The sequence below is a fragment of the Lygodium microphyllum genome, chromosome 12 (genome assembly GCF_053477565.2).
Source record: "Lygodium microphyllum isolate KBCC chromosome 12, Lygodium_microphyllum_v1.1.10, whole genome shotgun sequence".
Taxonomy (NCBI): Eukaryota; Viridiplantae; Streptophyta; class Polypodiopsida; order Schizaeales; family Lygodiaceae; genus Lygodium; species Lygodium microphyllum.
Genome location: NC_141146.1, coordinates 141,472,911 through 141,485,514, shown reverse-complemented (window position 1 = coordinate 141,485,514; position 12,604 = coordinate 141,472,911). Strand labels below are relative to the sequence as shown.

General features: G+C 42.1%; 1 protein-coding gene across 1 annotated transcript; it reads right to left on the bottom strand.

Moving 5' to 3' along the window:
- Positions 1-10,697: 10,697 nt before the first annotated feature.
- On the bottom strand, positions 10,698-12,312 carry LOC148028364 (expansin-A11-like). Its single transcript, XM_087689950.1, has 3 exons — positions 12,095-12,312; positions 11,427-11,931; positions 10,698-11,045 (listed from the first exon to the last, which is right to left on the bottom strand). The coding sequence occupies exons 1-3, from the start codon at positions 12,297-12,299 to the stop codon at positions 10,739-10,741; spliced, it is 1,017 nt and encodes a 338-aa protein (XP_087546076.1). The 5' UTR covers positions 12,300-12,312; the 3' UTR covers positions 10,698-10,738.
- Between the last annotated feature and the right edge of the window lie 292 nt (positions 12,313-12,604).

Genomic DNA, 12,604 nt, shown 5'->3' with positions numbered 1-12,604 from the left:
ATGGTAACAAAACAACATCACCCATATTGGAGATTGGGATGTTAGGATTCTCTCTCTTATTTTTTTCTCTCCCAACCCTCTCACTCTTCCCATTTTGTATATCCCCCACCTCTCTCACCTTTTTTTGCTTACATTTCTCTCCAACTTCTCTCTTTATTCTATCTCACCGTTCTTTTTTTGTCCTCTGCTATTTCTCTCTCCTCTCTCCTCTCTCCTCTCTCCTCTCTCTCTCTCTCTCTCTCTCTCTTAGTAGGTTAATGGACGACATGGGGCCTAGTGAAATAGGCATGTGGGGGGCATAGTGAGCAAATGGAGTGAAACGATATAGTATGATTGGGATAGATGGAGCAAACATATTGGCAAGTAGACTAGGAAGGTGAAGCTAGGTGGGTGAGTGCACAAACGAGAGAGAGAGAGAGAGAGAGAGAGAGAGAGAGAGAGAGAGAGAGAGAGAGAGAGAGAGAGAGAGAGAGAGAGAGAGAGAGAGAGAGAGAGAGAGAGAGAGAGAGAGAGAGAGAGAGAGCCTCATTCAAAACAATCCATTTCAATCCCTCACTCATGCCTAGGGTCATTTTCATCCATGACTTGCTTGAATAGATGCATGGGTGCCTTGGCCATTAGGTAAAAGATCTCCCTCTATTCTTGTGTGTGTGTGTGTGTGTGTGTGTGTGTGTGTGCGCGTGTGTGTATGTGTGTGTGTGTGTGTGTGTGTGTGTGTGTGTGTGTGCGTGTGTGTATGTGTGTGTGTGTGTGTGTGTGTGTGTGTGTGTGTGTGTGTGTGTGTGTGTGTGTGTGTGTGTGTGTGTGTGTGCACGTGCGTGTGTGCATGCGTGCGTGAATGTGTGTGTGCGTGCGTGCGTGCGTGCATGTGCGTGCGCATGTGCATGCACGCGCGCGTGTGTGTTATCACTATTCCCTTTAGAATTTGAAACATATAGAATTATCAAAATAAAAAAATGATCTAAAATGCAACAACTAATTCAAGAAATTCAAATTTTAAATTTTCACAAAAAACTAATGTATATACATTATAGTTGTGATATTTTTCTTTAAACTAAAAGAGTCTATTTCAACTTGTGAGAATGTATGCATATCCAATTTTCCTTCAATTTAGTGGGAGAAAAAGAAAATTAATTTTGTCTCAGGTAGTCCTTGAGAGTAGTCTTTCTAGGCCTGAGTAGATGAAGGGTCCAGTTGTCACATGAATCCATTCAAAAGAAGAAGGGGATAACTTTGCATTCTAATGTGTATTGTAGGTGTCATCACATGACCCAATTATTATCCCCATCACCTCTGTGTGTGTGTGTGTGTGTTTTGGGGGGTTCGCCATGGGTAACTTATGAAATCACATAAGTGCAAGGTAGGGGGGATTTCCAAAGGGTCCATTAGCATATACTTAGGGGTAGACCCCCATTGATTTCCCCCTCCAATCATAAAAGTAAGGGTAGGCGGTGTGTCAACCCTTCCTCTTATTGTCCCCTTCCCACCTTGATCCTCGAGTGCCAGAAGCAATGACTTGGTCAATGAGAATGGTGATTACTTAGTAGGAGTTAAAATCACCCTATTGCTTCTCAAGCATATACAATTGAATGGGCAGCACCGAATAACCCCTAGGTTTTTGTCTAGGTGGGATACTAGTTGTCATTTCGAGACTTTGTATCTTTGATATGCAAGGATCCCTTGTGCTTAAACATGTTTTCTTTGCCTTTCTCAAACAATGTGCCTTTATATTGAAACAATTCTACAATGATGTTGCTTACTACAATGTCAATGTGTTGGTTCAAGCTTCATGCAAGTCAAGAGTCATTGGGTCCTAAGTGCACCTTAGGATGTAAAAGAGAGTGCTTTTCCAAGATAGGTGATTCCCATGATGCCTAGAAAAGAATATTAGATACTCTTAGTTGGAACCTAAGTTCCCCCATGATGCATAAAAAATAGTATTGAACACTCTTAGGTGAAACCTAAGTTCCAGGTACAAGTCATGTAATGTGCACAAAGTGCAATGGTGCAACGACATGTATCCTAATGTAGTGCAAAATATGGCAAGTGTTTAATCCTTGTTGGTCATTCCTATATGCAAGAAGGGTTGTGCCTTCTTGAAGGCCAAAGGCTTGTGTCCTAACTAAAGATAGAAGCACCTTAAGCAAGGGAATTGGGATGTGTCAGAAGGACTTTGTGCACTTAGGAAGTGGTGGTTGTGAGAATAAAGTTCCTACTGGATTTTTTTAATGGTGCAAATGACCAAGTTGTTCTACGTGAATTTTGGGTCCAATGGTTCATGGGAGCACTCTTCATGAATATTCTTGATCAAGAAGCTGGATATTAGCATTGGAAAGCTAAAATGTGGATTTCTTGGATTAATAGAAGCTGAAATCATGCTCTATTGCTGAAGCCAAGTTCTATTTGTGGGAGATTCCTTCATCAACAACAACACTCTTCTCCTACCAGCTTAAGAGGTACTCTAATCATTTTTAATCTCTCTTTAAATCCTCTTGCTGAGCTAAGTCCAATTGATGAAAAAGGGATTAAAATGATAAAGAATCCCATCCATTCTATCAAATGTATTTCATGGGAAATCCATAGAGCTATGTTAGTGATTGATAATTGCATAATCAATCTCATTCACTGAAGTAATCACTTCCAAGTGCCTCAAATTCTCATTTCATTTACCTAACCCTGATATTGAATTGTTTGCTCTTTTTGTTCATCGACATGAGTAAAATTTTACCCAATGGTAAGTGGAATAAGAATTGTTAAGTAGTGAGTCATTGCTGAGGTTATCCCTTACCTATCCCCATACCAATTTCAAACTATTCCATTCAAGTTCTTGCATATCATAAAAGGCTAATTTGACACTTCAAAACTAGGTATCGCTGCCGTGTCTAGTATTTTGAACCAAACATTTAAGTGGATAGTCTTGTAATAAGTCCCGTAGCCATAGGTTCTCATTGACTTGTCATTACTGTGGAAAACCAGGACATATTCGGCCATAGTGCCATAAAATGTGCGAGGATAAGCACAAGAAAAAGGGGGCAAGGATAAAGTAGATGACAAAAATGATGATTATAGTATTGTCCCTAGTAAGTCTAGTGTTAGGATTGAAGACATTAATATTGTTGATTTTGATGATGATTTCATAAATGCAACTTCTTCTCTTGATACTTCATAGCTGACTGATGCTTTGTTATGGTATACTCAATATTGGTTGATAGATTCAAGGGCTTCTTTGGGCTCCTATGGAACACATGCAACTCATCTCTAAGACGAGAAAGCCAACGAACTATGGTTAACTGTGACATTTAATGAAGCGCTTTGCCAACCAAATCTCTTAGAGATAGAGAAGCTAAAGCGACAATCAGAGGGTCGAAGTCAATTTGAAAAACGTTGGTTTGAAAACCGCACTACAATGGTCGAACTTGGATCCCAGATTATGATAGTCTCAGAGGAGTGACTAGCCCAATGGTGATCTCAAAGAGGCCTGACCTATGTGGTGCCAACTTCCTTCCAAGTACTGATTGTCATTCGGGGTATGGACTTAGCCGGAACTAGCCAAGAGAACTCTCTGGTTGATAAAATTCTCATTGAGGGGGAGCTACATGTTGCGAGTAGACTCGGACAAGGTATCATGCTACTCAATGTTGCAAAATATCTGCTATTATTGAGTAGGCTGCCACGATTACTAGATGCATGTGCCACAGTCTAGTACAATCCTGAGTTCTACAATTGGTTTTTATCCTCATGAAGTGACATGGATTGATAAACGTGTATATAAATAAACAATGTGTTTTATGACTGTGTATATATAATACTAAAAAAAGCAAAGCTAGCACACACACAAACAATGATAATCAAGCGCAGGTGATATGCATCGAAGTCAACACTATGGGATTCAGATAAGTGATATCTTTTTGAGATGTACCTATTTATTATGATTGAAGCATATGACTTGCATGTACTCTCATGAGTTGTCAAGTGGATATAGTATGACATAGGTCTCTGTAAAAAAGCGTTCAATGTCCAAGTCACCACAAGACCACCAACCCTACAAAGAGCCATTACACAAAAAGCAATAGAAATACCAAGAACAAAGAGCCATGATGGAAGCCCTGCTACTAGAAGAGAAAATCACCCCTGTAGAAAGCACACATTGCATTTGAGCATGGCCCAAAGTATAGTCATTGGCTACTCTCTCTTTCTTGGCCAAACTCTACATCCGGGGCAAGATTAAAATGGCAAGCTCCCGTCCACGACGGAAGAGCAAGCAAAGTACGGCTTGATGGTAGAAATGAGGGGTTTCAGCTAGTTCATGTTCAAGCTTACCCTAAACCTAGAAGATGCCATTATGGAGGAGCTAGCTGTAAAACAACTCCTGGACTAGTGTAGTTTGCAGAAGTATGTAGAGAAGGTCGAGCACACTGTTGATTACAACAAGTGCGCATAATTTTTGAGGAGCTTCGATGCTGAAAGAAATTGTGACATGGTGAGGGTAAGAAGAGCAGAAGAAGCTCGCTAAGTAGAGGTGGAGTTGAGCCATGAGATGGTGGAGAAGGCCTTGGGTTTAGCTAGCAGAGCAAGACTGAGAAACTCCCAAGGAGGGATGTGTATAACATGGTGGGGGTGAGCCGTCACCAGAGCCATCACCAATCCAAGAACAAGAGAAGAACAAAGTCCCTAATGAGCAACATGACAACATGAAGAGAGTTACTAATAAAAAGGAGAATGACCAACCATCTCAATAGCAAGAGAGCGAGAAGACAATCTGTGAGCACCAAGGCTAAAAAATTGTCAAGTCAAGCAGAAAGGAATGATCACACTCTCAAAATCCCCATAAGAAGAACTCGATCCACCTCTAAATAAAACAAAGAACTGCAAAGGGTGGAGGAGGAATCAAAGAGATTAGAAGAAGAGTGCAAAGAAAATGCCAGAAGAGGAGGAAGAACAACTAAGGCAAAAGGGAGGAGGAGATTACTTTAATGAAGATGGAATCAATGATTTAGTCTACAAGATGGCACATCGCTACAATAAGGGCTCCGTGCCAAGCCATGCATTCTTTGATAAATCTCTTAGGTCCCCTCCGAATGTAACTACTATAGAGCATCAGGATGATGTCTAGCGTGCCCTCTCCCAATGCATCTCCAAAAAAGAGAGAGAGAGAGAGAGAGAAAAAGAAAAGGGAAAAGAAAAGAGCAAAAAAACAAAGACCCACCCAAAGAAAAATGAAAGAAACACTAAGCTTTTCCATGTATATCGGAGTGCCACAAACACTGCACCTAGGGATCCTCGGGGTAGGCAAGTCCGGTGGCCTTGGTTAGCCGGCTCTATGCCTAACCCCCTAGCCCTTCCTGCCCCCCCACTTCACAGTTAAGGTAGATCAAGGGCAGGACACACCTAGAGAGTTTGTGCTTGTCTATGGTTAGATCTGTCTCCCTAAGTGACACCCATAGCACCTCCCCTGTATACAAATTGGGTCCTCAAGTGTGGGACAACACCACAAGCCTTGAGGTTTGACCCAACTCCTAGTTTTACTAGCACGGACACCATGCAATACTGCATAGTGAGTAGACACACCCCCAAGTAGTGCACTTCCCTTTTCTTTTTTCAGGTATACTCAACAATGGCGCTCAACTACCGACATTGAAGGCCCCCACTACTCAATCAAGCCTCTACAATCTATTGGCGTCAATGAGCTCAATCATCCTACATCATATTGACAAAAGCACAAATAATGTCTCAAGAAGCCTTCAAGTGTACTTCTCCTCAACATCGATAATTTTTTCCACCCCATTGAACCCTCACACACTATTTGCACCACAATCTATATACAGTTTGGGTTCTCAAGTACGAGACAATACTCTCGGCTTTGCTTAGAGTTCGACCTGTCTTCCAAACTCATCAAACTATGACTTGTGCACGATAAGAAGACTAGCACTAACCCCTAGGGAGAGACCATGTGAGAGGTTTCCAATTGCAAGTATTGAAGACTCCAATGAAAGTACATTTAGCTCTTCATCAACACTCAACTCTGAACTATTGTCCTTTATCATCATGCAAGCCCACCAAAGAATCGTCACACATAGAATCTCCAAAAACCAACACCTATGCTAGCCATGAGTGCAACTCCCAACAAAGAGCAACCCTATCTCTCCAACTACAACAACCCTATCACGAGCCAATCATACCAACAAAGTACCGCCAACAACCGTCATTAGCACCACCACCAAAACTCCTCCATGGAAAACCACAATAGTCTCCCTTTCACCCATGTCTTCAGTGCTGCATGCCAAAGTGTGCTACCTGACGGTGAGTACCATAGGACTGGCACTCGTCTAGGAGGGGGGTAATGTTAACCCTCAGACAAACAAGGTGGAGAATCTACTTTTCTCTCTCCTCTCCCTCCCTCTCCCTCTCCCTCTCTTTCTCTCTTTCCCTAGTATGTTTAATGTTTTTTCCTTCCTCTCCCTCTCTCATTTCCTCTCCCTCCCTTTCTCTCTTTCCCTATTATGTTTAATGTTTTTTCTCTCTTCCTCTCCCTCTCTCTTTCCCTATTATGTTGAATGTTTCCCTCTCTTTCCTCTCCCTCCCTTTCCTTCTTCCTCTCCCTCTCTCATTTCCTCTCCCTCTCCCTCTATTTTTCCCTTTCCCTATTATGTTTAATGTTTTTTCTCTCTTCCTCTCCCTCTCTTTCTCTCTTTCCCTATTATGTTTAATGTTTCCCTCTCTCCCTCTCTCATTTCCTCTCCCTCCCCCTCCCCCTCCCCCTCTCCTTCTCCCTCTCTCATTTCCTCTCCCTCCCTCTCCCATTTCCTTCCTCTCCCTCTCCCTCTCTCATTTCCTCTTCCTCCCTCTCCCTCTCCCTCTCTTTCTCTCTCATTTCCTCTCACTCTCTCGATACACACGAATTATACAAAAAACAAGTAAGAGAGAGAGAGAAAACACAAAAGCAAAGCAAGAATGGACAATGCACTCACTGTAAAGGCTCGAAGAAGGGTTTGGCAGCTCCTCTTCGCCCTCCATACATCTCCTCCTCTTCTTCGGGAATGGTGGCGACGGCGACGGTGAGAAGCCTTCTTTCTCCCTCTTTCTCTCTTTCTCTCCCTCTCAAACACAAGATGTTGGCTCTCCCTCTCGCTCTCTCTTTCGTGAATGCACGCAAAATGACGCGCTCGGGTTTCGGCCCGCGTTTTTTTTGTCTGGGTACTGTCGCTATTAGCATCGCAAATGTAACGCTAATAGTGACACAAATAGCGATGCCACTATTTCTCATCGCAAATGACCGTTGCTATACCCTCATATCCTTATAGTGTCTCTCATACGAGCCATCATCCTCCTCCCCTCATCATTCATGATCACGGCTCCTATCATGTCGTCTACAAGGTATCCATACCCCTCTAGGGCATATCTAACATGTGTTCTCTCCCACTTACGACCACACTCCTGGGCATAACCAAGAGACCCTTATATATCTGTGGATCTATTCTTCACATGCCACTTGTCAAGTTCGCCATGTTCGATGTACAAAACATGTGACATATACGGGGGATAAGTGAAAAGTATCTAGGAACTTTCTGAGGGATGGCTTGTCCTTGCAAGTCCTGTGGATACCTGTGAGCACCACACTTTGGACATGTCTCCATAGTCTCGTACTCTTCTTGAAACAACATGCAATCATTGACATATACATAGATGATATTGTAGTCCAGGCCAATCTTTTGTAAAACATATCGTGCATCATCACGAGACTCGGACATGGTATTTCCAAGTGGTAATATATGATACTTTATCAATCTGAAAAGAAATCATAAAACACCTTGAAAAAGCACAATTTTTTTTTATAATTGTGCAAAAAAGAAATCAACAAAGCGTACGTAGAAGGTACCTAAACTCGATCACACTTGCATCGCTCCACCCATATTTTGCTTGCACACTTACGAGTGCAAGCAGCGTATTCGGATGAGATACTCGGTATCCATGGATATCAATGCATCGATCATTGCCTCCATCTCAGGCTCCAAGATTGTAGGGAAGTTTGAAAGGCTACTAGATGTCTCCTCTGGTATTGACGGTATAGACTGGGTCGCGCCTTCCAACTGGTGGATTGGCTCATACACTTCATCCATCACACACCCACGGACTCTTCTAATTGGCTGCAATAGGTACATTTCTCCTTGGGATGAGACGTGACCTCTTTGTATTATTATTATAGCCACGTCTAATATTTTTGTATATGATATTCAATTAGTTTGCAAAAATAATATAAGGCATGATTGATACACATTTTTCTTACCGTTTGCTCAAAATCTGGGATCACATTATCAATGATCTTCAATTGAAACTCGCTGAAGCGTTGGACATGTTCTATAGACAAGCGACGCTTTCTTCTGATTGCTAGCTTGCATTGAGAGCAAGGACATGGGACATGCTAATTAAGATACGCCTCGTGGTTTTGAACATCAGGACCAACATCATTTTCCATTTTGTTTACGTTACAACAAACATTTGGTTTTTATTCTCATTCTCTGTTTTTTTCTTAATTTGTTTGAAAAGGGATTTCTTCTCTTATAACTCAACAAAATTAACGTCAACTAAAGTCTTGGTTTTCTCCCTCTTTCTTTGCACCTTTCTTTGCACTCTTCACTTTATGTTCTCTCCTCCCTTCTCTTTATTTCTCTCTCTCTCTCTCTCTTTCTTTGTTGCCCTTCTCTTTATTTCTCTCCAACCCCCCTCCCTTTCTCTCTCCCTCCCTCCCTCCCTCCCCCTCTCTCTCTCTCTCTCTCTCTCTCTCTCTCTCTCTCTCTCTCTCTCTCTCGTTCTCTTTTCCTTTTCCTTTCTTCTTATTCTTCTCTCATTTCCTCTCTTTCTCCCTCAATGCACCTCATTCTCAAGAAAAACAAACAAAAAAATGAAGAAAAAACAAGAACAAACCAAGAGGAGGATAGATTGTTTGTCTCCTCTTCACGACAAACCCTCTCTTTGTTTCTCTCCATCCCCTCGTGTTTTCTCACTCATTCTCCTTCATTCCTCTCTCTCTCTTTAAATTAACTAGAAATCATAGCTAAAAATCTATAAATCTAAACTTACTAATTGTAAACAAACCTACTAACATACTAATCAATTATTTAAATAGATAATACTTTAAACAATGCAAACCTCTCTCTCTCTCTCTCTCTCTCTCTCTCAATCATTGAACAATAATCTAAACAATTTAAAGCAACATATCTAACTACACTAACTAACTAATAGATAAATCTATAAATCTATATTCCTAAACTATACAAACCTCTCTCTCTCTCTCTCTCTCTCTCTCTCTCTCTCTCTCTCTCTCTCTCTCTCTCTCTCTCTCTCTGTGGCGTTCTCTCTTCCTTTTCCTTTCTTCTTCTCCCTCTCTCATTTCCTTTCTTTCCCCCTTAATACACCTCATTCTAAAAAAAAAACAAAAAAACAAAAAGAACAAGCACAAACTAAGAGGAGGATGGATTATTTGTCTCCTTTTCTCAACAAACCCTCTCTTTGTTTCTCTCCACCCCCTTGTATTTTCTCACTCATTCTCCTCTCCCTCCCTCTCTCTTTCTTACATTCTTTGTATATTTCATGTTTATTCTCTCTCTCTCTCGTGCTCTCTTTCTTTTCCTTTCTTCTTCTCCCTCTCTCAATTTCTCTCTTTCACCCTCAATGCACCTCATTCTCAACAAAAACAAACAAAAGAAAAGAAGAAAAAACAAGAGCAAACCAAGAGGGGGCAATGTACTTACCGCAAAGGCTGAAGGATGGATTCTGTCTCCTCTTTGTGATGGCCCCTCTTCTTTCTTCGTGCACTTCACCCTCTTCTTTGCAGATGGTGATGGTGATGATGACAGCGACATCGGTGAGAGGCTCTCCTCTCTCTTTCTCTCTTCTGCTTTAGCTTTGGACTTACTTGACTTGCAAGCTTTAAGTTCAAGTCAATTTTGAGTTCAATTGGACAATAGATGTGCATATTAACATAAAACACATTGGTTTAAAGACTTCTATGATTCTTTTATGTTTATAAGACTCGATAGATTCATGAGGTTAACGCTTCCCTTGGGCTACCTTAAGCAATTTTATCACTCAACTATAAATTGTTTTTGCTTAAGGAGAATACATTTTTCTTCAAAGACTTACATTACCCAATCAAAAAGTCTTAATGGTGGCTTGCTTTGTCCCATAATCAAAAGTTTGTACGTCAACTTTTGGTGGGTGCCTCATTGGGTTGGACAAGTTCACATTCACATTATGTATTTGCATAACTCCACTAGATCTTGCCCACTCAAACATTCGCATGCTCTTTCTCCTTTATAGGACCGTCGAGGATGATGGTCCTAGTGGAATCAAGCTCCACTATTTCTTTAGATTCAAATGTGTTATTGTATCTAAGCATAGGGGTAATGCTAGTGTGGTTCTTGCTTGCTCTCTCACCCTCAATTGAATAGTTACATAATGAGGTAGTAAAAGAAACACAACATTTCTCTCACAAAGATATTCATGACTAACAATTTCTAAATTAATCGTTGATCATGACATAATTTTTATGAATGCAAGGACGTGCCTTTAGGCATGTTTTATTTATTAGATTGCTTATGGAGACTCTAAAATTTTCTTAAAGAGATCTTTCCTTAAAAGGTAGAACCTTAATTGCAATACAATACATGAAAGGTTATAAAAGGGCTAAGATAGCCAATTATTGTCCTTGTTAACCACTTGCAAATATTTGATATTCAACTTAAAGTGCTTGTTTCCCTTCAAAGGTTTGACCAAATTGCCAACTAGGAGGAGCAACATCATAGGAGGTGATAAGAGAGCCATCACTTAGGTGAACTTGAAAAGAAAGACTTTGACCTTGCAAATTTGCATGAGACTTCCAAGTGGATCCCCAACTTCGAGTCATTGGTTGCCAACCAGTGTTGGACCCTTTGATGAAAACAGTATCTACCTGACCACTACCCCCCACATTGGTGAGCAACACCAAGTTGAAGCTAGAATGACCATTGATAGTGAAGCGCATTCCTCCTTCCCTCGTGCAAGGCACCCTACACACACAAAAAGAAAGAAAGAAGACTCATGTATGAGAAATAGATTCTAAACAGCAAACACATTTACTTGGCCTACGTTGCATTTGGTGGATGTATAGTAGTTGTATTATACTTAAACCTTGGCGACGATGACTACAACACACATTAATAGTGATGGCAACAACAACAACAACACCACCACCAACACACAATAACCTTCACTACGACAACAAACAACAATGAGGATGAGAACAATAACGACGGCGACGACGACGCACATCGATGATGGCGGCGGCGGCGGCAGCAACAACAACAACAACAACACTATTGATGGCCATGGCAACAATACGACGACGACGACGACAAAAGAAGTGGATGGGGTGAGAGAGAAGGACTAACCTCCTATATTTGACGGGCACCACAGCAGCCTCAGCTTCACCATATAATTCTGCTGCGGCTGAAGAGGCCGCTTGACGGTCGATAGCAGGACCATCAAAGGCAGCGATCTGCTCGAAGGCGGGCTGGGCTATGTCGAAATGCTTGAAGGGAGGGTTGCACCAGCCTTTACCAGCAGCTGCAGTATAACTGCTGTCACCGCCAGCTGCTCCACGTGGGGGCACTGCTAAACAAGCCGAAGGATGGTTGCGCGCGGCGACGTTGTCACCTTCCGTCGTTGTTGCCGCCGTTCGTCGTCGTCGTCGTCGTCCGTTGCTCCTTCCTCGTCGTCGTCGTCCTCCTCCGCCGCCTCGTCGTCGCCTTGTTGTCGTCGTCGGCTGCCGCTTCACCCATTGGATCTCGTAGCACGCTCCGCAGCTGGCCCCGTCGTTGAACAACGCGCTGCTCACTGCGGCCGTGTTGCTGCCGTAGCCATTGCTGTACAGATCCCCGTAGCCACACGCGCCCCCTGGTACAATCATAATTTGACATATATTACTAATAATCATCATTGCACGGCCATATTATATTATCAGCATTATCAGAATGAATGAATTAGTGACAAACTACAAGATTAGCGCATTTGTTTAGTCTATCCGCAGGACGCTTAATTTATTTGATTATGTTTATACCATTGATAGTGCTTGCTGTGTCTCCTCCGTACATGGTTGCTTTTGCTGCCATCCACGAGCTGTCATGTGAAGCAGCCGGAGCAGCAGCAGCATCAACAGTACTGCCTCCTCCGCATACTATCAAAGAAACAAACATCAGAACCCCGAAACGAGAAGAGAGACACTCCCATGGCAACGACGATGACAAAGAAGAAGACAGCGCCATTGTGCTCTCTCTCTCTCTCTCTCTCTCTCTCTCTCTCTCAAAGCAGTAAGTTTCTTGAGTTTGTTACGGGTCGGCGCAATTCAATGCCAGAGTGCGAGCTCTTCATTTAAGTCGCCCCAACGACCACTTCAAAATTGGTAGAATAAGAGTTCTAAAGTGAAGCTAAATGATTCTTAAAACAACCTTTTGGCTCTCGGTAGTACGTTTCTCACCTCAGGTACATAATATACGCAAGTGTGATTTGCATCCACGAGTCATTCTAGTCAAATTTGCTGCCGCTGGATAGGCCTTGTTTGAAATAGAGA

Bases quoted from the DNA above. Each gene is read 5' to 3' on its own strand.
- LOC148028364 (XM_087689950.1), bottom strand. From the start codon at position 12,299: ATGGCGCTGTCTTCTTCTTTGTCATCGTCGTTGCCATGGGAGTGTCTC. The intron at 11,932-12,094 runs GTATAAACATAA...TGATTGTACCAG, and splicing joins CACAGCAAGCACTATCAATG to GGGGCGCGTGTGGCTACGGG. The intron at 11,046-11,426 runs GTTAGTCCTTCT...TTGTGTGTGTAG, and splicing joins GTGCCCGTCAAATATAGGAG to GGTGCCTTGCACGAGGGAAG.